General features: G+C 47.0%; 1 protein-coding gene across 1 annotated transcript in view; it reads left to right on the forward strand.

Annotated features, from left to right (window-relative positions):
- Positions 1 to 23,861, forward strand: part of MAP2K2 (mitogen-activated protein kinase kinase 2) — a 64,054-nt gene that overhangs the window by 15,004 nt on the left and 25,189 nt on the right. The window contains exons 7-10 of the mRNA XM_086947087.1: positions 1,098 to 1,311; positions 14,066 to 14,130; positions 14,434 to 14,495; positions 15,039 to 15,084. Coding sequence (XP_086803213.1) covers positions 1,098 to 1,311; positions 14,066 to 14,130; positions 14,434 to 14,495; positions 15,039 to 15,084 — 387 coding nt within the window. The remainder of the gene's footprint in view (positions 1 to 1,097; positions 1,312 to 14,065; positions 14,131 to 14,433; positions 14,496 to 15,038; positions 15,085 to 23,861) is intronic.

The raw sequence follows: 23,861 nt of genomic DNA on the forward strand, positions 1-23,861 counted from the left end.
TCAAAAAGCAGTTAAATATATTGCACTGCTGACGTGTTACTTGTAATGCACAAACCAAAGAGGATGTATGAGGTAGAGATGAAGTATAGTCCAATTCATTTGTGTGATCCTCCCTGATTGAGGTTAACAAATGGATTTCACTGACCTTGTATTCCTCTGTGCTAGGTTGGACATACCATAGGGTAAGTGCAGTGTACCCCAAGGTGTCCATCCGGTTCGTTGCCAATGTTCTATGCACCAGAGCCTGTGCCCATTAGGAGCGTTGCAACAGATTTAATTTCATTTTTTTTCCTCCAAAAGACTTTTGCTGTTGGGCACCAAAGATGAACTTTGTGTCTTCTATGATCCCTTATGTGTCGTGGATTAAACGTATTGCCCTGGTTGAACTGTTTATACATTCCTTTTCTCCTTCACTGGTAGTATGTTATGAAAGGAGAACATTCCAATGTTTCGTCACCAGATTCTTTTGAGTAAAAAGGGCCCCTTTACTGAAATGGGAAATGTATTTTTGTGTGGCTCTCGATCTCCCAGTGTTTCACTTTAATAGTTGCTCGGGCCTGTAGATGTACTTTTGTTCGTATTGATTTAGTGAACCTTCATATAGGATGTTTTATCCAAATGTGATGGCTCCAGCATAAGGCAGGTTGTTTACCTCCTTCACTATCTGTTGTGCTTGTCTGCATTTGAAGGAACAACTGTAACCTCACTCACCGGATGACGTCTTTTAAATGTAACTTAAATACTCAAAGGTTACATGGGCAGGACTGTAGAGTGGTGTACCAATATTTTATTGAAATTCCTGAGCACTGCGTAGACTTGTATCATCCCTTTGTAAACTGCATGTGTGTGCGGTGAATAATTGCAGTCATGGTGAGAGATCATCAATGAAAGTGGTACATGTTGTCATTTTGCTTTATTGATTTACACACACCGTAAGTTTGCAGGCCCCCAATATTAATTTTCACTTTCTGATTCTTATTTTTCCTTGCATTTAATGTCTGTCATCCATGCAGAAATTTGAAAAGCATCCTTTTTCTGGCATATCTCGCAAATGCTGTGCAACTTATTTTAATTCTCTCTCCACCTCTTAATTTCAGCCAGAACGGTTACAGGGTACACATTATTCAGTGCAGTCCGATATCTGGAGTATGGGTCTGTCGCTAGTAGAACTTTCAATTGGCAGATACCCCATCCCGCCACCTGATGCCAAGGAACTTGAAGCAATATTTGGTCGACCGATGCTGGATGGAGCAGAGGGTGAATCCCACAGCATCTCACCTAGGCCGAGACCACCAGGACGCCCCATCAGCTGTGAGTATGTTACTTTACAGTGATGCTAAATTATGGATGGTCATATATTGTGCTGACCAGTGATCTCCAGATTTCTGTAATACAGTTTGACGAATGGCCACTGAGTCAAGCGCACAGCTTATAATTTCCTTTTCCTATGCAGTATAAGCCTTCGTAGGAAAGTTGCTTTCAGTTTCTATGGTTGGAGGGGACAGCATCACTTCTTTTGTGCTCAATATGTCCTCCAGATTTATTTCAAATGTTGAGAGAATAGACAACCCACATGGGCAGGCAGTTACCTGCTCAAACGCTGATCTAGATCTTACGTTTATCTCCCTCTGTCCAGCCAGCTGAGTTCAGGAGTTTGAACACTTGGATCTAACCTGGCCAGTATGGCTTCTCATGTGCCAGTACGTTTAAATCGTTCTAAACGCTGGAAAATATATCCTTTTCTCTTGGAATCCGTAACCTACAAAATGTTATCTGGTGTTTCAGTTCTATTCCATCCTCTCAGAATGGTGGCTCGAGAGCTCATGCCTTCCTACAAGATAAACAGTTCTGCAGGAAAGGCTTTGAAAGGGGATACTACAGTCACCCATTTGGGAGAAAGAGCACTATAGAATTCTCATCATTCTGGAATCTATCCGCATAATATTAATCCTTCAGATTGTATTGGTGTGGAGTACTTTGAGGTAATTTCAGTCACATGCTTCCAAGCTAGATCCCTAAATGCCTGTGTTTCCATCAGCTCAGACTCATCAGAGTTTGGATGCGATGTACTGCCTGTACTTTCAAGTAACCTGTCATCTAACTGCTTAAAGCAACTAAGCATCAGCAACTAGAATTTCTTGGTATTGAAAAGATACGTCTTTTCCAGGGTAGAATGATTTAGATAGAACAATGTTCTACAAGAACGGAAAAAAACAGCCTGTCCCTGTTTTCTTATTTTTCACATTGCAGTAGTCCAGGCTGCGAATGAATGATCACATTTTTCCTTGCTCTTTAGACCAGCACTATGCGCCCCAGCTGGGTACAGACGAACCGGCTGTGCCCCCTTGCTGCCAGGGCCCTTGTGACCCGAGCCCCCCCTTGGGTGGTCCCAGAGATTTCAAAGTCTCCCTCTACAGCCTGTTTCCAGGTGACCCCCCCCCACCCTTATTTCCGCTGGTGTAGCGCGCAAAGCTGCCAACCAGACAGCACCTCTTCTCTACAGACACCCCAGGGTAGGCAAGAAATGCGTTACTTACCTGTAACAGCAGTTATCCAGTATTGGTGTCTTTCATAGATTCACATGCCTGAATCATTCCCCGTCGTCGAGACGGGAGCCTCCGGTACATAAAGTAATGTCCTATAGACATACATAGAGAAAAAGGGCCTAAGGGCCTCCCCTTAGTAGCCTTTCTTGTCCTTATGTAAAAAGGACCAAACTCTCACAGTCAGCCAATCAGCTCCGACCTCCCTCTAGAACCTTCCTGGGAGGAGCCTCAGTCCCTCAGATTTTCGTACGCACCCAGCTAGGTTGGCGTAATATAGTCCGAGAGGGAAGTGAGTCCTTCCAGGGGAGGCGGGAGGGTTGCATATGAATCTATGAAAGACACCAATACTGGATAACTGCTGTTACAGGTAAGTAACGCATTTCTTATCCAGTATTATGGGTGTCTTTCATAGATTCACATGCCTGAATCAGAATAGCTAGCAATCATAGGAGCACATTTGTAAAGTAAAGTTGCTCTGCCGTCATGTTAGATAATGCATATAATATCATACAACATGGAGACAGCATAGATAGAATATCACAAGAGCAAGAATGTGCATACCTGGATGGCGGGATGTAGGAAGGCTCACCTTACTGAAAGATGGCGAAGCACCGCCTGGCCCACTGCCGCATCCTTCTGGAGTTCGATATCCAGGCAGTAGTGTCTGGAGAAAGTGTGCGGTGACTTCCAGGTCGCCGCTCTGCAGATGTCCAGGATCGGCACTCCAGCGAACAGTGCTGCTGATGTGGACATCGCCCTGGTGGAATGAGCAGTGACATGATCGTTCAAAGGCCGGCCGGCCTTGTCGTGGCAGAATGAAATCGCAGAGGAGATCCATCTGGAGATGCTTTGCTTCGTGAGAGGCAGGCCCATTCTCGGTCTGCTGTATGCCACGAACAGTTGTGAAGATTTCCTGAGAGCCTTAGTCTTGTCCAGGTAGAACTTTAGGCATCTCATAAGGTCCAAAGAATGCAGCGACCGTTCCGCTGCTGTTGAAGGGTTGGCAAAGAAGGACTTAAGGACTATTGGTTCATTGAGATGAAAGTCCGAAGGTACTTTTGGAATGAATTTAGGGTTTGGTCTCAGTATCACCCTGTCCTGTCTGAATTGCATATATGGTTCCTGAATGGACAAAGCTTGCAGCTCGCTAACCCTTCTGGCAGATGTTGGAGCGAGCAAGAGCGCTGTTTTCCATGAGATGTGTTTAACAGATGCCCGATGAATGGGCTCAAACGGATGACGCATGAGTTGGTTGAGTACCAGATTAAGCTGCCATGTAGGAGGGACTTTCCGAGGCCTCGGAAAGGATCTGTAGAGCCCCTTCAGGAATTGCTTGACTAGCCGACTGGACCACAGAGAAGGCCCTGTGACAGTTCTGGTGAACCTCGAGATAGCCGTATGCAGCAAGGGGATTATTAAGGTACCAGAGTAATCAGGCGCACTACCTGTGTGTCCGCCGAGAGGAAAGAATTGTAAGGTAGATGGTACAGGCAATAGGGCGGGCGGTAATCCCACAAAACCGCTCAAAGTTGGACCAAAGGATCCACACAATAACAGTCAAACAACAATGCCCCTGCGCTATACAAAATTAGAACATTCTAGGTAATGTTAGAGTCCAAAAAGATAATTGGTTTGTATACATCCACACTTTCGGAGTGACTTTAAGAGAATCAATCATTCACATTGAGGTAAAAAAGTTCAATAAAGATGTTCTGTTCTTGGTGTGAAGTGTCTGTTTATTGTTCCTTTAGTTATGCCAACACGTGTTTCATCGCAGGGAACACACTGCGAATCTTCAGGGCCTAATGAAAAACACTGTGAAAATCGAGCTGGATAAACCCGTTTTGTGGCGGTGCTTCTATTTGGTTACTTTCTGGGTATTCAGAAATCCATGAAAACGCTGTCTGCGTGATTGATGGATCTATATATCTGTTCGGTAGTAATCTGTACTTTAACCGGGAGGAGTCGACACAATTCTGAGAATTATTGCTCTGCTTTCTCAAGGCGGGTACACCTTGTTAGTTCGCTGCTCCCTCTTGAGGTTCCCGGTGCCGTGTTCCAATGACGGTCGAAACCGTCATTGGAACGACAGCGTTTTCATGGATTTCTGAATACCCAGAAAGTAACCAAATAGAAGCACCGCCACAAAACGGGTTTATCCAGCTCGATTTTCAGTGTTTTTCATTAGGCCCTGAAGATTCGCAGTGTGTTCCCTGCGATGAAACACGTGTTGGCATAACTAAAGAAACAATAAACAGACACTTCACACCAAGAACAGAACATCTTTATTGAACTTTTTTACCTCAATGTGAATGATTGATTCTCTTAAAGTCACTCAAAAGTGTGGATGTATACAAACCAATTATCTTTTTGGACTCTAACATTACCTAGAATGTTCTAATTTTGTATAGCGCAGGGGCATTGTTTGAACCTCGAGATAGCCGCCAGGTGAACTTTAATGGACGCATGCGCTAGTCCCGACTGAGCCAAATGCAGGAGGTATGGTAGTATCTGTTCATGGGTAATGGTGAGGGGCCGCAGGCCCCGGTCCGAACACCAAAGGCAGAACCTTTTCCATTTGAGAGTGTAGGTTTTGTTTGTACTGTCCGCCCTTGCTTTAGCTAATACATCCCTGCAGTCCTGTGGGATATTCAGGCCACCGAACTCTCTGTGCTCAGGAGCCAGGCCGATTAATTTGAGCGATTGGAGGTTCGGGTGCTGTACTTGCCCGTTGGACATTGTCAGGAGGTTCGGGTGCTGTTTCAGGCGAATCAGTGATCTGATGGAGAGTCGAAGCAGATCCGAGAACCAGTGTTGCCTCGGCCAGAACGGGGCAATTAGGATCAGGGTACAGGGCTCCGCCTTCATCTTCCTGAGAAGCCTCGGGATCATCGGGAATGGAGGAAAAGCGTATGCAAAGGCGCTGAACCAGCCGATGGAAAATGCATTTCCTAGTGACCCTTGTTGGGGAGGCCAACTTGCGTAGCTTGGGCATTTGGCGTTCCCCTTGGTGGCAAACAGGTCGATGTTCGGGACTCCCCATTGAGAGAAGATGTGAGTCGGAGCGCTGTCGCATAGTTCCCACTCGTGGGAGAGGGATCTTTGCCTGCTCAGGGCGTCCGCGATGGTATTGTCCTTTCCGGGTACATATTCCGCTTTGAGCGGGATTCCGTGCAGCACTAGCCAGTTCCAGATCTTTTGCGATTCGCGTGAGAGAGAGAGCGAACGCGTTCCCCCTTGTTTGTTGAGCTAGTGCATCGTCGTGGTGTTGTCTGTCCTGACGAGCACCGGGGAGTTCTGGATGCGTGGCAAGAAGGCCTGGAGAGCCAGATACACGGCTCTCAGCTCTAAAAGGTTTATATGGAGCGATTTTTTTTAAATTTTTTTTTCCTGAGTGTCCCATTTGCCGCTGATCTGAAGGTCCTGGAGAACAGCGCCCCATCCCTCTAGGGAGGCGTCTGTGGTTATCACCAGAGGTGATGCTGGAAGGAGAAACGGTAACCCTACGGTTAGATTCTTGCGACGTTTCCACCATTCCAGACCTTTGGACATTTTTGGTGTGATCCGAATAATGTCTTCGAAGGAGCCAGTACTTTGAGTCCATTGGCTCGTGAGTGCCTCCTGCAACGGGCGCATCCTGAGTCTGCAGTGCGGGATGAGGAGTATGCAGGAAGACATCATCCTTAGGAGGGAGGTGTAAGTCCGAACTTTTAGGTGTCTTTGCCGCCACAGCCGTGGCCAGAGATAAGATCTTGTCCGTCCTCTCCTTCGAGGGGAAGGCTCTTGTGCACTTCGTGTCGAAGGTGGCCCCTAGGAAGGTAATTTTCGTTGAGGGGACCATGCAGGATTTTTTGAGATTGAGCGTTAATCCCAGCCTCTGAAAAAGAGTGGTGCAGGCGTTGGAGGATTCGGCTGCGTCTCCAGGTGAGGGTGCTTTCACCAGCCAATCGTCTAGGTAGGGGAAGACTTGGTGACCCAATTGACATAGGAAGGCTGCCACCGGCGCAAGGCACTTCGTGAAAATCCGCGGCGCGGACTTGAGGCCGAATGGCAGGACTTTGAACTGATAGTGACGGCCCGCCACCTCGAACCTCAGGAATTTCCGGTGACTTCTGAGGATGGGGATGTGGTAGTAGGCATCCTGGAGATCTAAGGATGTCATGAAATCTCCTCTTTCTAGAATGCCCAGAATTTCTTGAATCATCACCATCCTGAACGATTGGCTCCGTAGGAAGGCGTTGAGCGCCCGGAGATCCAGGATGGGCCTCCACTTGTTCTCTTTTTGTTGTACAAGAAAGAAGTGGGAGTAAAATCCCTTCCCCTTTGAGGATGCTGGCACTCTTTCGATCTCTCCCTTCTGTAGCATTATCGAAAGTTCCTTGAGAAGCAGGCGCAGGTGTTTGTGCGTCCGTCTGCGTGGAGGTGTATTGGGAGGGATGGAGGTGAATTCGAGAGAATGGCCGAATCGAATAATTTGAAGAACCCACCGGTCCGTGGTGATGTACTGCCAATTGGTGAGGAAATGGGTCAGTTTTCCTCCAATTTGAAAGGATGGAGAGGGTGGTTGGACTGGCTGGAGTAATCGGTCACTGGCGGCCGCCAGCGCCCCTTTTGGTATTTTTTCCTCTGCAGCTAGATCTTCCAAACGAAGATTGGCGGCCTTGCTGCTGTTTGTGTTGGTATTGGCCTTTGCTATTGTATGAATAGGAGGACCTGTTCTGATAGGAACCTCGATAAGAGGACTGACCTCTGGATCTGTTGCCTCGAAAGGACTGGTTTCTGGACTGCAGAGTGCCCAGTGCCCAGTGCCCTTGCCGTGTCGGTGTCCTTCTTAATGGTCTGCAGTGCCTCGTCGTTTTTTTTTTTTTGTTTTTTTTTTTCCTCCCTCAAAAAGGTGTTGTCCGTCAAAGGGCATGTCCAGAACCTTTGATTGCACTTCCTGGCGGAATGATGTCGCTCTCAGCCACCCTTGACGTCGTAGGACTGCAGCCCCCGCAAGCTGACGGAAGCCTGTCATGGCTGCGTCGATAGCGCAGTCAATTAGTTCCGCCGCTGAAGATTGACCTTCCACCAGGAGAGCCTTTACCTCACCCTGGACTGTGTCAGGCAGTTCCTTCACGTAAGGGGCTATGTCCTCCCAGAGTTGGCGATTGTAACGTCCCAACAAGGCAATGGAGTTAGCCACCTTGATGGTCATGGCCGATGTGGTTGTGAAGCGTTTTCCAATCGTGTCAAGTTTCCTGCCTTCCTTGTCCGGGGGAGCGGACAGTGGGGAGGAAGGGTTACGGGAGTGTTTCTGGGCCGCCTGTGTCACCACTGAGTCTGGTTTGGGGTGACCATTGAGGCAAGCCGCCGCAGTAAGTGGTGCGCTGTATTTCTTGTCTAGGCGAGGAACAACCGCCGTTACAGAAGCAGGTGTCAGCATTAATTTCTTTCCTTGTTCCCACAAGAACTCTATAATCGGAATAGATTTGGTGGACTTTTGTGTCTGTTCTTTGAAATCATGCAAGAAGCAGTCCGTTTCTGTTGATTCCACAGCCATATGGAATCTCTTCGCTGACCTCTCCACAAGTTTATGGAAGCCGGCAATGTCCACAGGCGGGGAGTCCGCTTGACGTGGTTGTGGTGAAGCTGGGGATGATGCCACATATTCATCCTCTTCATCCTGGTCCGAGTGGTCCGAGTGTATCTCCTGGACCTCTCCTTCCTCCAATTCCTCCTCCTCCTCATCTTCGTCTCAAGAGACCACCACCTGAGGCTGGACGTCATGGTGGGTTTGAGGGTAGGGTGAGCTTGTTTTGGGGCTGACACTGGTACTTGGACTGTAGGTGTCTGATTCCCCTTGTCCTCAGGCGCCTGAGCCTTAGGTGCTTGACTGCCTCTGTCCGCATCCGGAAAGCATTGTTTGTAATCCTGTACAAGGAATCTCAAGTCATTGACAAGGGTCGCCGGTAAGCATATCATGGGGGTGACTTCCGTGCGGACGCTAGTATGGACAGAGTGTTCCTGATAGGTGAAGTCTTCCTGTTCTTCATCAGTGCTTTGGCATTTGATGTGAAGGTCCGAGACCAAAGTAGCGGGATCCTGGTTGTCATCATCTTCGGATTCTTCACTTTGGAAGATTTCCTGAGGTGGCTGCGTTTCCACTTTGCTCGGAGATGTTGTTTCCGGGGTAATTTGCAGTTTGTTATGCTTGCCAGACTTCGCATCAGAGCCTGTCGTCGTCGAGGGGGGAGTCGACGGCGGCAACATGAGGGTCGATACTTCCACCAGGTTCGTGTTTTTTTTTTTTTTTTTTCTCCCATGGCTCAGACAGTGCCATCTTCGACGACGAGGCTTCCGTCGATGGTGTTGTCGTCGAGTCCTTCGTCGACTGAGTTTTCGCCGTCGACGAAGAGTCTTTCGTCGTCGACGGGGTCCTCGTCGACGGTGGAGTGGGCGATGTATTCTTGGTCGTCGACGACTGTGAAGTCGTCGTCGACGTCTTCGTCGACGGTGTTTTCGTAGACTACGTCCTCGTCGTCGAGTCTCTCGTCGACATCTTCGCCGTCGACGGTGGGATCTTTGGCAACGTCTTTGACGATGATGGGCTCGTCAATGACGACGGCGTCGTCGACGGTGTAGTCTTCGTTGTCGACATGGTCTTTGTCGTCGACGACGATTTTATGAGTATAATAGAGGAAACAGGTCTACCTGAAGATGAGGAAGATGTCGTCGTCGTCGCTGAAGGCGACGACGCTGATGTGGTAGACACTGTGGTTGTGACTGAGGTAGTCCTCTGGGCTTGTCTAGATGACGGAGCAGGCTTCTTAAAGGTTTGATCGTCCTTAGCAGACACTGAAGATGTCGCAGATCTCGCCTCTGAAGACTTCCTGTGGGTCTTCTTAGGAGGAGTGTCTGAGGGGCCAGGGGAAGACACTCTAGGCCTCTTTTGAGAGACAGCTGAGGTCCTGGAAACACTGCTCACAGAGGAGTCCAGATTGTCTCTGTCCTTAAGCCTGTCAAGCCAAATGAGAAGGCGACCTTCCCTATCTCTCACGGTCTTTTTAGGAAAAGACCTACAAATCTTGCATTTGTCTGAGACATGGTCCGGGTAAAGGCAATACAAGCACAGGTCGTGCTGATCATCCACATGGATCCTTTTCTTCCCACAGGAAGAGCAGGCCCTGAAAAGGGCTTTCTTCTGTGATTCAGACATGGAAGAAGCAGTGGAAAGAAAACACTTACTGCCAAGACAGTGTAGTGAAGTAATCCTTGAAGAGTTGAGGGTTCAGATATCACTTTCAAAGAAAGTCTGTTGAATTTGAAGGAATCCTGAGGAGAGCTCAGGCTGGAGACTCCCTAGCACAACGTGCGGTAGAAAATCTGAGGGACTGAGGCTCCTCCCAGGAAGGTTCTAGAGGGAGGTCGGAGCTGATTGGCTGACTGTGAGAGTTTGGTCCTTTTTACATAAGGACAAGGAAAGGCTACTAAGGGGAGGCCCTTAGGCCCTTTTTCTCTATGTATGTCTATAGGACATTACTTTTTTATGTACCGGAGGCTCCCGTCTCGACGACGGGGAATGATTCAGGCATGTGAATCTATGAAAGACACCCCTAATACTGGATAACTGGATAATCCAGAAGACCCCCAGAAACTGACCGTAAATATCTGTTTAACTCTGTAAGCCAATTGACGTCTGTTTGGACTTTCTACACACTGCACCTTGTTTTGGTCCATGATATAGAGAGCCAACATCTAAACCACCTATTCGCCGTCCCAAATAAACACTTCACACTCTGTTGGTCTGCACCATACTGTTCAGAGTTATATACCAATGTCTGCCTAAACAATGCCTCGCAGTCTGAAATGCAGCTCACAGACTCAAAGTGACCACTGTCCACTTTAGCCCAATTGCCTGCAGTTCCTTAATGCACCATTGGCAGTTAAAAAATTTCTATGACAGGATGTGCCCTCCCACAATAAATGGATGTAATAAACCTGCCTATAATATACCCATGAGGCTCCTTCGCTGCACCATGGGTTTGCAGCATGAATCCTTTTCTGGATGCGCATGCTATGAATCTATTCCCCCATCTAGTACTCGGGTCTGGAATCATGTTTTGTCCTTTTCTTTGTCTACAATTGGTTCTACTCAAAATTTACATTTTTAAATTGTTTCAGAAAATTATTTCAGATATTCAGAATGTCTCCACTTTTTTAATTCACAGAATCTATAACCAGCCCAGGCACGCAGTAGTCCTATGCTATCTCACTACAAGAGTCACAAGGTTTGGTAGTTTATTGAATAAACATGATTGATTGTTCTTATTTTTACAAGGTTTTTGAAATTTAAATCTACCATTGCATTGGGCCAAATGCTCCCTACGTAGTCGCTTGTATATCTTTTCTTCCTAAATTCAGAAAACTCACATTGCACGTCACTAGCGATTGTCCAGGAAACTGGAATAGGAGATAGAACTCCATTGTATGCATTTCAATGGATCTCTCACCGAAAGGGTGCAAGTCCTGCATTATTTCACACAAAACATTTTAAAAATGTTTATTACATAGTTATTAACTTTCTTCTGTATTCCAACAATGTTGCCAGTTTCGCATAATACTCCTTGGTTTTTATGACCTATTTTAGTGAAGACATTAGAAAATAAAAGTATCAGTTCAGTACAGGGGGACTATTCAGATGATCTACGTATCCCTAGTAAAAGCACAAGATACTCCTTTGTAATGTTAGATGCCTCTTCATTTGTTGCCTGAACAGTTTCCCAGATCTGTTTGAATTTATTGTGAAATTCTGGTAGAAAATAAAGATGGTCTCGGATGTTTTTTAGTTTGAAAATCCATTTTTACACTTGCAGTATTCTCTTAGCTTAAGTTCATTAGCCAACTAAAACCGTAGATTCCATTCACAATTAATTAAATAATCCCAATTTATATAAGTAGTGGCTTGTTTTTGACTCCATTGCTGTATTGCATGTCCCGTTTCCTTCATCAGAATGATTTCATCGGCTTGGAAAGATTTGGCACGGAGATTCTGTTGAGGGTTAATTATTTCAGCTCTGGCTCTGTGGTTCTAGTAGCAAAGGGCTGAGGGCAGACTTCTCATACAGCATTAGGTTAGGCCTTGTTTTAGGAGCAGAATATTCTTTGAACCACAAACTTACTCTTGCTATTGTTTTATTAGCGGAATAATTCAGTGACATCAGTTTGATTACGCCTTGTTTGTCTACTATGGGAATATTTTCCATACCTTAAGGAATGGCGCTTACTGATACTACTCATAAGATCCGTCCAGTTCAGCTTAGTAATTAATGTATGAATAGAATTCTCATATAGTTTGCTAACATGTTTTTGTGGTTCTATTATGAACTTAGTTCTCGTGTCATGGTTATAATCTGTGTTATGGATCTAATTCTCAAACGCCATCAGTGCATTAAAAAGTATTTTCCTGATATTTCCAAATCAAAGATTGATGGCATTTGTAGCTTGCTAATGAGCAAATTATAAATGAATTTCTGGAACAAAATAAGCATGTAATGTCATTTAATCAGCGTATGTCCAATATGCCTCCCAGAAGAGACATTTATTCTAGCTCTTTAGTGTAAAGCCATTTGAAAACAATTTCCTTTTCAATCTTTTTTGCGTAAATATTTTATGGTAATCTCATAAAAATCTGGCATGAACCGGACTCTCCTGCACCTTTGTTGGACACTGGTTATTTAACAACTTGCAATTCAACTTCTTTGCTTGCTTACATTTTTAATAAGCAAAGTGCCAGGACCTTGATCTCACTGTACATTAAACCGAATAGCTCTCATGTGCATAACCCAAGTTTGAGTAGTTAAAAAGATATTAAAACTTTTTGTTGGATGGAGCATTCGAATGATAAGTTAGGTTCAAACTCCACATTTGGTAGGCAGTTACGTCTTTTATTGGACCACGTAAATCACCACAAGCATCCTTTTCGAGACATCACAGGCTTCCGCTTCAAGTGTGCAGGAAACTGGGCTTTTGTTGCAGTTGTCCATCTCTCACCATTCACCTCGAACGCAAGGAGACCATCTGCGGTGTCCCACAAGGATCATCTTTCAGACCAGTCCTCTTAAACATGTACAATTCCCCCATTACCAACACCATCAGATTGGGCTCACCAAAGGAGCAGTGCAACAGGAGAAAGGACTTTGTGCTCCAGGAGGTCAGATTCATCCCCTTACTGAGTCTGGAGACGGCAGGACTTCCAGGAGCTGTCGAGCACCAATACCGGAGCAATTGCACCAACCAAGACTTGTTGGTGGTCCAGACTCAAACAGCACAAAGCAAGACTTGCCATCAAGGGACATCAGGATCCACCATGCCAGTACAGAGAGTGGCCCTCCTGCCCTGTTTCCCCTCTTAACCAGGTCACCAAGACAGTGAGCCTCTGACCAACCACAACTCGACACCTCAAAGCCCCCCTGCACCCGCACCCAGAGTTCGAGGGAGGTAACAGGGTCAACATGGTCCTCAGAACCTCGGAAGCTGAGCCCAACCTTGGGTTTGGCCAGACTGGACCCCCAGTCTCCTCCTGCAGCCTCTTTCTGCAATAACCGAAAACTGCGAAGAGTCTTCAGTGACGCGACCCCGCCAGACAAAGCCCCACTTCATACGAGCCCCCAGCCCGAGTGTTCCTGCATGCCCTAGATCCTCCATACTGGAGCCCCCCTGTGGGTTCTACCAGACTGCCCCCCCGTCCCCGCTTGCAGCCTCTTTTCAACAGGACTGGTTCCCATTAACTTGAACGGGGCACCGATGCTGAATACCACCTTTGCACCTGGGTACCCAGGACCAACCGAGTTGACCGGTTGGTGTTGCCTTGTACTAGCCCCGTACTTACCTTCAGTCCTGTAGAACAGTCCCATAAATTGTTGCTAAGTGACCACATGCAGTATGTTTTTCCCCAGTAGGATAAAATTACTGTTTTAAAGAGCAATTCAAGTGCATTTTTTAAGTCTTGAAAAATCACCATCTCCTAAAATACTTACATGATTCAGATGATCTTTGTGTCTAAATTCATATAAAAATTGGTGTTATTTTTATGAATGGATGTCGGATTTTTTTCAGTCTCACTTGCACTGACTGTGTATGCAATAAATGCATAACACTGTCCTCTGATCAGCCTAAATTGTTCGCCCACATTACCACCAAAGAGCATTTGGGATTATTATTTTAACTCCTGTAAACCAGTATGGGTCGCCTGAACTCTGCACTGTGTACCTCATTTTGGAGCACTATATAGAGCCAACGTCCTACAAGGTGGATGTATATCATCTCAAAACCTAATCTAGTGTAATAACTTTTTTGGAATTGGTCTGTTGCTCCTGTAAATATATCACTATATATAATGGTGAGTCCTTTATCAGATGGACAATGCAACAAGTTCAAAAACCCTCTGATTTGGTAGTCGGAGAGGCCTTTCTGTATTTCCTCATTCCTCTACCCCCCTCCAAGTGCTTTGATGTAAAAACTGAGTATTTCTCTTTCAGGCCACGGGATTGATAGCAGGCCAGCTATGGCAATCTTCGAGCTGCTGGACTACATAGTGAATGAGGTTAGTGCGCAAGATTTCTTTGACTGGGTTCCTGTGCTCCATGTCGCTATCACATGGATAGCGGTACGAACACTTGTTCTCGGTGGTTCACAGGCGAAATCATTTGTGATTTGATGTATATAGGACATATGGAAACAGCCATTTCTCAGTATCGCTTCTTTGATTTAGATTAAAAATTGTTTCAGCTTAGTGATCTTTTCTTGGACGCAGAGTGGTCTGTTGAGAAATTGAGTTTAATTTCACAAACCTCCACTAAGTATTCCTTTCAGAGTCTAAGGGGAAAATATCTTCTTCTCTCCACAGCCCCCGCCGAAACTACCTAGTGGTGTGTTCACAAATGACTTCCAGGATTTTGTACATAAATGGTAAGTGTTAAAGTTTCTGAAGTTGTGATAGTGATCACTGTGACACCATAGAAGTGAATTGACAGGCAGTCTCCTGTTTCAGCTAGAGTGGTTTTTGCGTTCGTTGGATCTTTGGGCTGTATCTAAATCTCAGATGATAGGGCTTCACCGAGAATTCCCAATTGATTCATGTGTCTAAAGCTGATGAGACTGAATAAAGTGCTGTAAAATAGGTATTTAGTGGTGAACCACCCATTGTGGCACACATTTTTGTTAGTATGTTTTTTAGCATCCAGATAAAGACAGGCGTTAGCTGTATGTGTTCAGACACTAATAAGATCTATACAGAAAGGGGCCTGGCATTTCGCAGGAAGATACCCCGTCTTTCACTTGACCCGGTGTTTTGTCATACCTCCCTAAGTACATTTATAATCCTCTTCCATAAGGTTAAATCCCAGATCAGTGTCCTTCCTTATTTAATTGTACACCCCAACAGTTTCTGCTTCTTGTGAATTCGTGAATTTAATAAAATGTATTAAATTCTATTTGTTCTTGAATTTTCAGCCTAATTAAGAATCCAGCAGAACGGGCGGATTTGAAGCTACTTATGGTAAGGGATCCAGCAGAATGGTTTGCTATTGGGCCTTTCCTCTTCAGACTGCTTTTGTTCATTCAATTGATGGTGTTGAGGTGAAAGGTTGGGAAGGAAAGTCTAGGAGAATGTGCATACTTTCCAACCTACTAATAAAAAGACAACTTACTCAAAGAATAGATGAAAGCAGCCAAAAGTCAAACTAAAATCATTTGACCTTTTTAAACCCCAAATCAGGGACCTCTCTCAATCTGACCAAAGCCATGAAGGCCGGGTACAGTGCAGATCTGGCATATTGCTTAAGGTAAAAAGTTCAGCAATACCAGACTGTGTTTTGGGTTCTTTTGAAGTGACCTCTTGCCAAGCTAATATAATTCCCAAGTTGCTGTTAGAGACTTGGATAAGATTTAATCAGTTCACTGACCAATGTAATCTCCTCGACCAAGTCAATTTGCGGTACTCTGGACCCCATAACACAAGTTTTGCGAAATTAGACCGCCCTTCTCTTCTCCCTCTTTGTATATGGATCATAAATACATCTTTCAAACGGCCTTGTTGGCATCTCATGTTAAAAGAAAAAAGCTGAGCTAGACATCAACGAACCTACTTACCTACCACCAGACTGCCTTTTGTTTAAAAAAAAGTTCAGAAAAATGTGTGGTCGAAGTACTGAGCTAGTACACCACTGGAAGACTGCTTAACTACTTCCTACTTGGCTTCTGGTCCCGCAGTTGCACTGAAATGACAATGTTAAACATCACTGATGCCACCTATCACATGCTGAACAAGGATTAGCCTTCTTGCTTATCTTCTCTGCAGATATTCATATGGTGGCTCAGGGCATACGGCTTAATATCCTACCTAGAGGCTTTGCTATTGGTGAAATAGTGCTACTGTGGTTCAAATCCTGTCTCAATGAGTGCCTTCTCTAACTAAAACCCTTTTTGGTGGTTCTAGGGCACAAGACTTTTATCCACGTTCAAATTCATCCAGTACTTAGAAGCAATTTGGGACTTCCTAAGCTTTTTGTTTCGGCAAATGGAGCTCAATGCAAATTAAATGTGAGTTTTATTTTTTCCCCCACAAAGGCATCAGGCAGCCTGTTTTGGGTCACAGGCCTGGTTTGCAGCGATGGCCTAGTGGAGTGGAAAGATGAGAGGGCTCTAGCTAATATTGATGGTACTGTGTGACCGGAGCCCAGGGTTGCGAGTTGCCAACCTCACTTAAATTATCATTGTTTTACATTGCTTCCTTGCTTGTATTAAAAACCAGTTAACCCCTTTTTATACTGGTGTTGCTGTTGAGATGGCAAAGTCTGTCGCTATCATTAGCTTAGCAGGTGCAATGGAAAAGTTATGACTGGCTTTACATGGGGAACATTTTTCTCACTGGCATTACGGTTGAGGGCACCCTTGCTGAAAATAGGGGAGTGACATGTGGGAACTCATTTTTAAGGCTCGTGGCGTCACTGAGTCAGCTTTCCAGGAGACAGGACCTGGCCACGCGCATCTCCCAAAAGGCGATCGGAGCGGGCCGCGCGCGCACGCTGTGGCCATCTCCTGGGAAGCTCTAACACACACGCAGCCACACCTTCTCCTGCACGCATGCGCACACACAGACACACACGAGCGCACATGCACGCACACATACAGACCCCCCCCCGGCGTCGTACACATACACACTCTCGCACGCACACACACACACACACACACACACACAAGCGCACCGAGACCCCCACCCCCAGGCCCACTTACTGCCACTCCGGACTTCTTCAGCCTTCTTCAGCTTCACCACCGCTCCTCTGACCTAGCACTCCGTGGGCCCGGGCTTCAAAAGACGGAAGTTCCGCCCCACGATAGGTTTCGAATGCTGAAAGGCTGTTGATATGCAGATGGTGCAGAGGTGAAGGGGCTGACTGTTTCCGGTAAGGCTCTCCCATATCTGGAGTTAAAATTCATCTTAAGTTCACTGGCAATTGTGGAACTTAAAATGAAGTATGGCATGCGGGAACACGTGTGTAGGCTGTGAAAGTACACAAAAAGCAAAGAACTTCACAGCGTACGGTAGGTGTGTTGTGTTAAAGAGAATTATATTTCATTTGAGTTTATGAGCAACCCATTTCAGCTGGAGGTCTTCTCCCCGGATGCACTTTGTGTTATACCGTAAAGTGCAGGTGCGTTAGGTGCAATGTGGAACCGCCGAAATACAATCAAAACAAGGTTTTCATTCATTATGTGGGATCTCCCACTCTTCAATCTCACTGTTACTTTTGGAGTCGAAGCTGCCTCAAACTTTCATCACTCACTTTTGTCAAACTTTTAATGGTTCGATTTCCTTCAGCAAGTTTACCAAGCACCTGCTGCACTTGACTATGCAGAGTAGTGAGTAGTGAGTGCAGAGTAGTGAGTGCACATCATCAGAGCTGTGTGAATAATAACTGCGTCAGCCCCGTGCAAGAGGTGCATCATCCACATTGCTCAGGTCACCCAAATTCCTGCACTCTCTACCACACTGCTTTCAAGAACAGCATACTCTTGCACACACTCTCACTGCTCACCAAGTCAAAGTTGGCTAAAAATTTTATGCAACGCATTGTCATACACAATGCCAATAACTCAAACTTTAATGCTGCGAGCCCTATTGCATTGTAAATGCTTGTTAGGTTTTGAGACGAGGCACATGCGTTGTCGGCAAACATTTTTGCAAAAAGAAACTTAACCTCATGCGTGCTAGCGGAATTCCGCTCGTACGCTGAGATTTTTAAAAGCGCATGTTACGTGACGAGCTGGGCTCGTCATCAGCGTGCGAGGAGGCTATGCCATGACGAGCCCAGCTCGTCATCAGCGTGGAAGGGGTTAAAAAGGGCTTAGAGCCTACCCATTGCTTGGCTTGAGTTCTCACTCTCATCGCTTCATATTGGTCAGTGCTCCCTACTTCCTCCTGGGGCTTCAAGCGTTAGTGCTGTGGAGCATGGACCTAGTACAGTTTCCTGTCTATGGCCAGTGCCCTTTCACTGACCATGAACTCTTGGCAGAAACTTACCTTTTTTTTATTTTCATGCATTTTAAGAGTGCATGTGCCTGCAATATGTCCCACCTACTCCACTGCTGTCTACCATATTGCTTGCTCACTTCATTCTCCTTTCCTCCTACATCCGTACTCTAACCTTTCCTCTCATATTGCTTGCCCTCTGACATCCTCACTGTTGCGGGTTCCTCCCCTCCACCGCTCTTGTGTTGCTAGCCCTTGGCTCTCACTTCGCTGTCCGTTGAGTTGCTGCTACCTTCCCCATGCACTGTTCGAGGCATATGGGCTGCAGACCACACACTGTTGCATTAGATCACCATCTGGTGGTGGGCTCGGATGATTACACTTTGTTGTTGTCTTGGAAGAGTCTTTGTCTGCTGGATGACTCCTCCCTTAGACCGTAGTACGCATGGTCATCGATTCCATCGTCAGTTTTTTTTCCGCCATCGGGCTCTGATGTGTCACCGTTCAGTCCTGTTACCAATCTCCTTTTGAATCCATAAATCAATCTACAACATCAATATAGTCTTCGACACGGATTCCGGTCGCCCCCGTCGAAGAAAGGATCCACTTCTTGATTCCAGCGCTCGTCGGGGCCGTCTGGCCCAATTGCGCCATTGGCTCAAGGAAAGAACACTGTTCAAGAAGTGCACTTAGTGTGGACACCAGTTCCTCCACACCGACCTTCATGAGGTTTGCAACCTGTGCTTGACTCCAGACCACGAGAGTCTAGACTGTGAGGCTTGCGCTTCGTTCCGGTCCAAGAAAACAATCAGGGACCTTCTAGCTCGAAGAGCTATGGAGCAGTCATCGTCCACACCAGACCTAATCATCGACGAGGCGCCGATCGAGGTAGACGTCGAAGAACAGCAAGAAGACGTCGCTTCCGAAGCAGAAGTCAGCTTCCGGAGCAGAGGATCGATCCGAAGATGATTATCTTCTTCCAGCTGGTCAACAGGTCGTGAGTAAGAGCTTCAACCTGTTCACCCCCCCCCTCATCCTCATACCGGGACAGGCTTCGGTTCCACCCCCACCTTCGGGTCCGGGTATACACCGATCGAAACCTTCAACGCCCAGCCTTCAGGCTCGGCAGCAAAGAGTATTAACGCCATACATTGCAGGCGTACACTACTAAAGACTGTGATTCTCATCTCTGAGGCCATGGGCAAGCCGGATAAGTCGCAGCCCAAACTGACATTCGAGCTAAGGAAGAGTGCTAAGCCTGGCCGAACGACAGCGTTGGACTCCGAATTGGAGGCACCGGACAACCCCCCCCATGGCCCTTGAAGTCACTGGCGGCAATTCAGGCGAGTCTGCAGGCATAGAAGGCAAAATGGAAGCTTTGAATGGCAGAATGGACCAATTTTCGGGTAAACTGGACAAGCAGGCGTCGCGGCTGGGAGAGGCTGAACAGCGAATATCGGATGCGGAGGAGGGGCTACAACAGGTGGCAGAGAAGACCACAGATATCACCAAACTATTAGCGGTGATTCAGGCCAAGAATGAGGACATCGAAGCGCGCTCGCGTCGGAATAATATATGCATTTTGGGCCTGCCAGAATCCACAAATGTAGGGCGACTGGAGGAATATGTGGAGGGGATGATCCGAGACATTTGTGGAAAGGACGAACTCTCTCCTTTATTTGCAATAGAACGAGCGCACAGAGCACTTGCAGCGCGTCCTCTGCCTAGAACACCCCCGAGACCCATCATCGCAAGGCTGTTTAACTTTAGAGATCGGGATACAGTGCTCCGTGTGACTAGAGCGAAAGACTCCATTACTTATCAGGGCAATGCCTTATCCTTTTATCCGGACTTCACAGCGACCGTGCAGGCAGCGCAGAAGGAATTCCAGGCTGTAAAGAAGGTACTGCAGAAAGAATAGATCCAGTACACAATGTCCTATCCCGCAAGATTGAGAATAGGCACCATGGAACACGGCAAGATCTTCGCCAACCCCAAGCATGCGATGGAGCACGTGCGCACGCTCGGGCGCGAGAAGCTGCATCCACCCACATCCCACATCCCAGACGTCAGACTTTGAGGACTGAACAGTAAGCGGGGTACAGCGTACCTTCCCGAATTGCTCCGTGTAGTCCCGCAAAGAGTATATGGGGGCTGGATATGAAGGCTACGTTGGCTGCATGGTCGACATTAGCAATCACATCCGTTGTTCAGAATTGTAGTGTGTACATCTTACACTGAGGTTTGAGTTGGGGAACAAATAATAACTGAGGTGGCACCTTTCCTGGTTCTTACTGGGAGGGGATTGAGCCGCTGCGACCCCCAATGGGTGATCCCCGATGGGACTTGAGTTTGTTGTTACTGAATTGTCTCGGAAATAAATGGGGGGAATGGCTTTAGCAGGTTGGGAACACTGAAGTGGGAGGCGGGAGGGACGGGGATGTTGGTTTATTCTATGCCAATGTCCTATTCAGTGCGGTTCATTATGGTATGCGACTGCAATAGCTGGGGACGCCCCCAGAATATTAGATTAGCAGCGACCACTAGAATTTACTTCCTGATGCATGGCTGGGTCTACATATAACTGTGTCACATGGAACGTGAGGAGCTCAACACGCCGAAAAAAATTAGGCAGGTGTTTGCACAACTAGACAGGCAACATGTGCACATTGCGCTTCTGCAGGAAACTCATCTCACCGGTGTGTCGGAGAGCATGGTAGCAACACGTTGGGCGTCATACCGCTTGGCCTCTTCATATTCCAGTTATGCCAGGGGTGTCCTTATACTAGTAAAGAAAGGAGTAGTCTTCACAGCACTACACACACACACACACGGATCATGAAGGTCGCTGGGCGATGGTGATGGGAGACTAGGTCAGGTAATGAGAACGATTGTAAATGTATATGGCCCAGTCACAGATGACACTACGACCTATTTATATATGTTCAGAGTTCTACGAGATTGGCCTGAAACTGAAATTCTGATGGGTGGAGACGTCCACACATCTTGATCCAAACTTAGATAGGTCGAGTCCGTAGACGGCACGAATGGCGAAGGTCGCACAGTGCGTGAGAGATGGCATGCTTGAATTTGGACTGATTGATGCATGGCGCCACAGAAATGCAGGGATCTTGGAGGGGACGCACATTACACCTGCGACGAGAGGCTGGTCCCGCTTAGATTACTGGCACTTGAGTGAGGGGACACACAGCTGGGTTACGGGCGTTGGGAACCTTCCCAGAACGCTGTCCGATCACAATCCAGTGATGTTAACAGTACACATCCCCTGCAACCCGCATAAACCGTTCACATGGCGCTTTCGTGCAGACTCACTTCTAGACCCAGTATACGCAGATCCCATAAAATCCACAATAGTGCAATATTTTGAGAACAACACGGGATCGGTTGACAGTCCGGAAACACTATGGGAGGCCTTCAAAGTTACTATTAGGGGCACGTGCATAGGCATGACTGCTGGGATCCTGAGGGACCTAAGAGGCCAGCTCACCACCATAGAGGCAAAGTTACGGGTGCTTGAAACACAGTATGAAAGTAACCCATCAACATCCTTGCTCGCAGAAATACATGGTCAGGTGGATGAGTACAATACACTTGCAGAAACCGAGGTGAAATACCTATCCCGGAGGCATACAGCTCAACGCTACGGGGAAGGGGGAAGACCTGGTAGAACGCTAGCAGGGCGCTTACACAGTAGAGGCTGTCAGCCCCCAATTGACAACATCACAAGTTCAGATGGACAGTCACACTTCACTCCTAACACCATAGTGGGACAGTTTCGCGACTTTTACTCCACCTTGTATACCTCCACCGGAGGGGATGGATGAACCGACCATGGACGCATACATGGACGCCATCGCCTGTGCGTGGCTGTCTGATGTACACCGCAAATATCTAAGCCTCCCGATAGACGTGGAGGACGTAAAAGACGCCATTAAAACACTCCCAAGCGTGAAGGCTCCGGGTCACGATGGACTGACTGCAGAATTCTACAAAGCGCATGCTGACATTTTAGCCCCTCATATGCTCTGGATGTACGCAGAAGCATATGACACGGGTATCTTTCCCCCCTCGCTACGTAAGGCATTGGTAATTACTCTGTTAAAAAGGGATAAGCCCCCTGACCGCTGCGACTCCTACCGTCTATTATCCCTTATAAATTTAGATGCCAAAATTCTTGTGAAGATACTAGCCACAAAACTACAGCCTCTAATGCCGTTCCTTATATTGCCTGATCAAGCCGGATTCATTCCGGATCGCTCCACCTCCCTCAACCTGCGCACTATGTTCGCTATGCTTCATGTTTTAAATCCTGAGCTACCTGCAGTTGCGGTCCTGTTGGATGCCGCAAAGGCATTCGACTCTATAGAATGGCGTTACATGATGTGCGTACTACGCAGGATGGGCTTTCCTTCGATATTTGAGATGGGTTCAGATACTATACACGGACCCATCTGCAAGAGTCCGAGTAGGTGGAGACACGTCTGAGCACTTCGCAGTGGGCAGAGGCACCCGTCAGGGCTGTCCTCTCTCCCCATTACTTTTTGCTATCGTCCTGGAACCACTGGCTTGCAAAATACGTACGATGCACAGGGCTGCAGCTCTGAACTTTACTAATCGTCCGGTAGGGATCTCAATGTATGCGGATGACGTGGTCCTGTACGTTCGAGAGCCAAATGCATACCTATCCCCCATTCTTCGCGAGTATGTTAAATTCGGCCTGTTCTCCGGTTTGAATATTAACTAGGATAAGTCTGTGATCATCCCCCTTGACGGAAATAACCACCCCTCCTGCAGTTGAATACCCGCTAGTTTGGTCAGCGGATCCTGTCCAGTATCTAGGGGTATGGATACATAGGGACCCGAAGACCGTGCTGACTGAAAACTATGGCACAGCGTATACGGCACTAGTCGAGCAGATAGACAAGTGGAAATGTCTCCCATTGTCTCTAGCGGACCGTATTTCCACAATAAAAATGGTGGTCTTGCCGAAATTCCTATACCTATTCAGTAATGTACCAATTCCACTCACCCTACACTTTTTAAAAATGCTGCAGACACAGTTACTGAGGCTGGTGTGGGGCGCTAAGCAGCCGCGCATTAGCTGGAAAACTCTGACCTTAGCGTATGACAGGGGGGGATTCAATGCACCAGACTTTTATGTCTTCTACCTATGCTGTCAAGCACAATATGCGTATTATTGGTACAAGCCACGCGACTTTGTTCCGCATGTCGTGGTGGAAGAATGCGACGCCCACCCCATTCCACTGCGCGGTATATTGACACACGCTCACCGACACATGCCCCTGACGGAGATTAACACGCTAGATACCACGGTACTGGCGTGGCAGGCAATCGGTCGAAGGACGAACAGACTCCCATTGTATGCCCCTGCCTTGCCCATCGAGGGACATGCAGCATGTCAGTTGGCGGAGATCGGGGGTCCATGCGGGCACTAAGGGACGCAGACATTGCACACATGAGCGACCTACATACTGAGAGCACAAATTGCAGGAGAGGAATTAGCTTACATTCAGAATCCAACACTCCTTTTCCAATTCACGTGCTATAGATTGAGGCGCGCAATGAAAGAACACTACAAGACCTTTCCGGAAGAGCCCGAAGCCTTGCCCGTTTTGCAAATGGTCATAACCATGCCCACTAAGCGCAAACTTGTCACTAAACTATACAAGGCGGTACAAAAAGATACGCCATACAACTCGGCCTCATACATGACCCGCTGGAACTCCGATCTAGATGCTAGCATAACCGAGGGAGAGTGGATG

This window comes from Lissotriton vulgaris, chromosome 12 (assembly GCF_964263255.1).
Source record: "Lissotriton vulgaris chromosome 12, aLisVul1.2, whole genome shotgun sequence".
In the NCBI taxonomy this organism is placed as follows: domain Eukaryota; kingdom Metazoa; phylum Chordata; class Amphibia; order Caudata; family Salamandridae; genus Lissotriton; species Lissotriton vulgaris.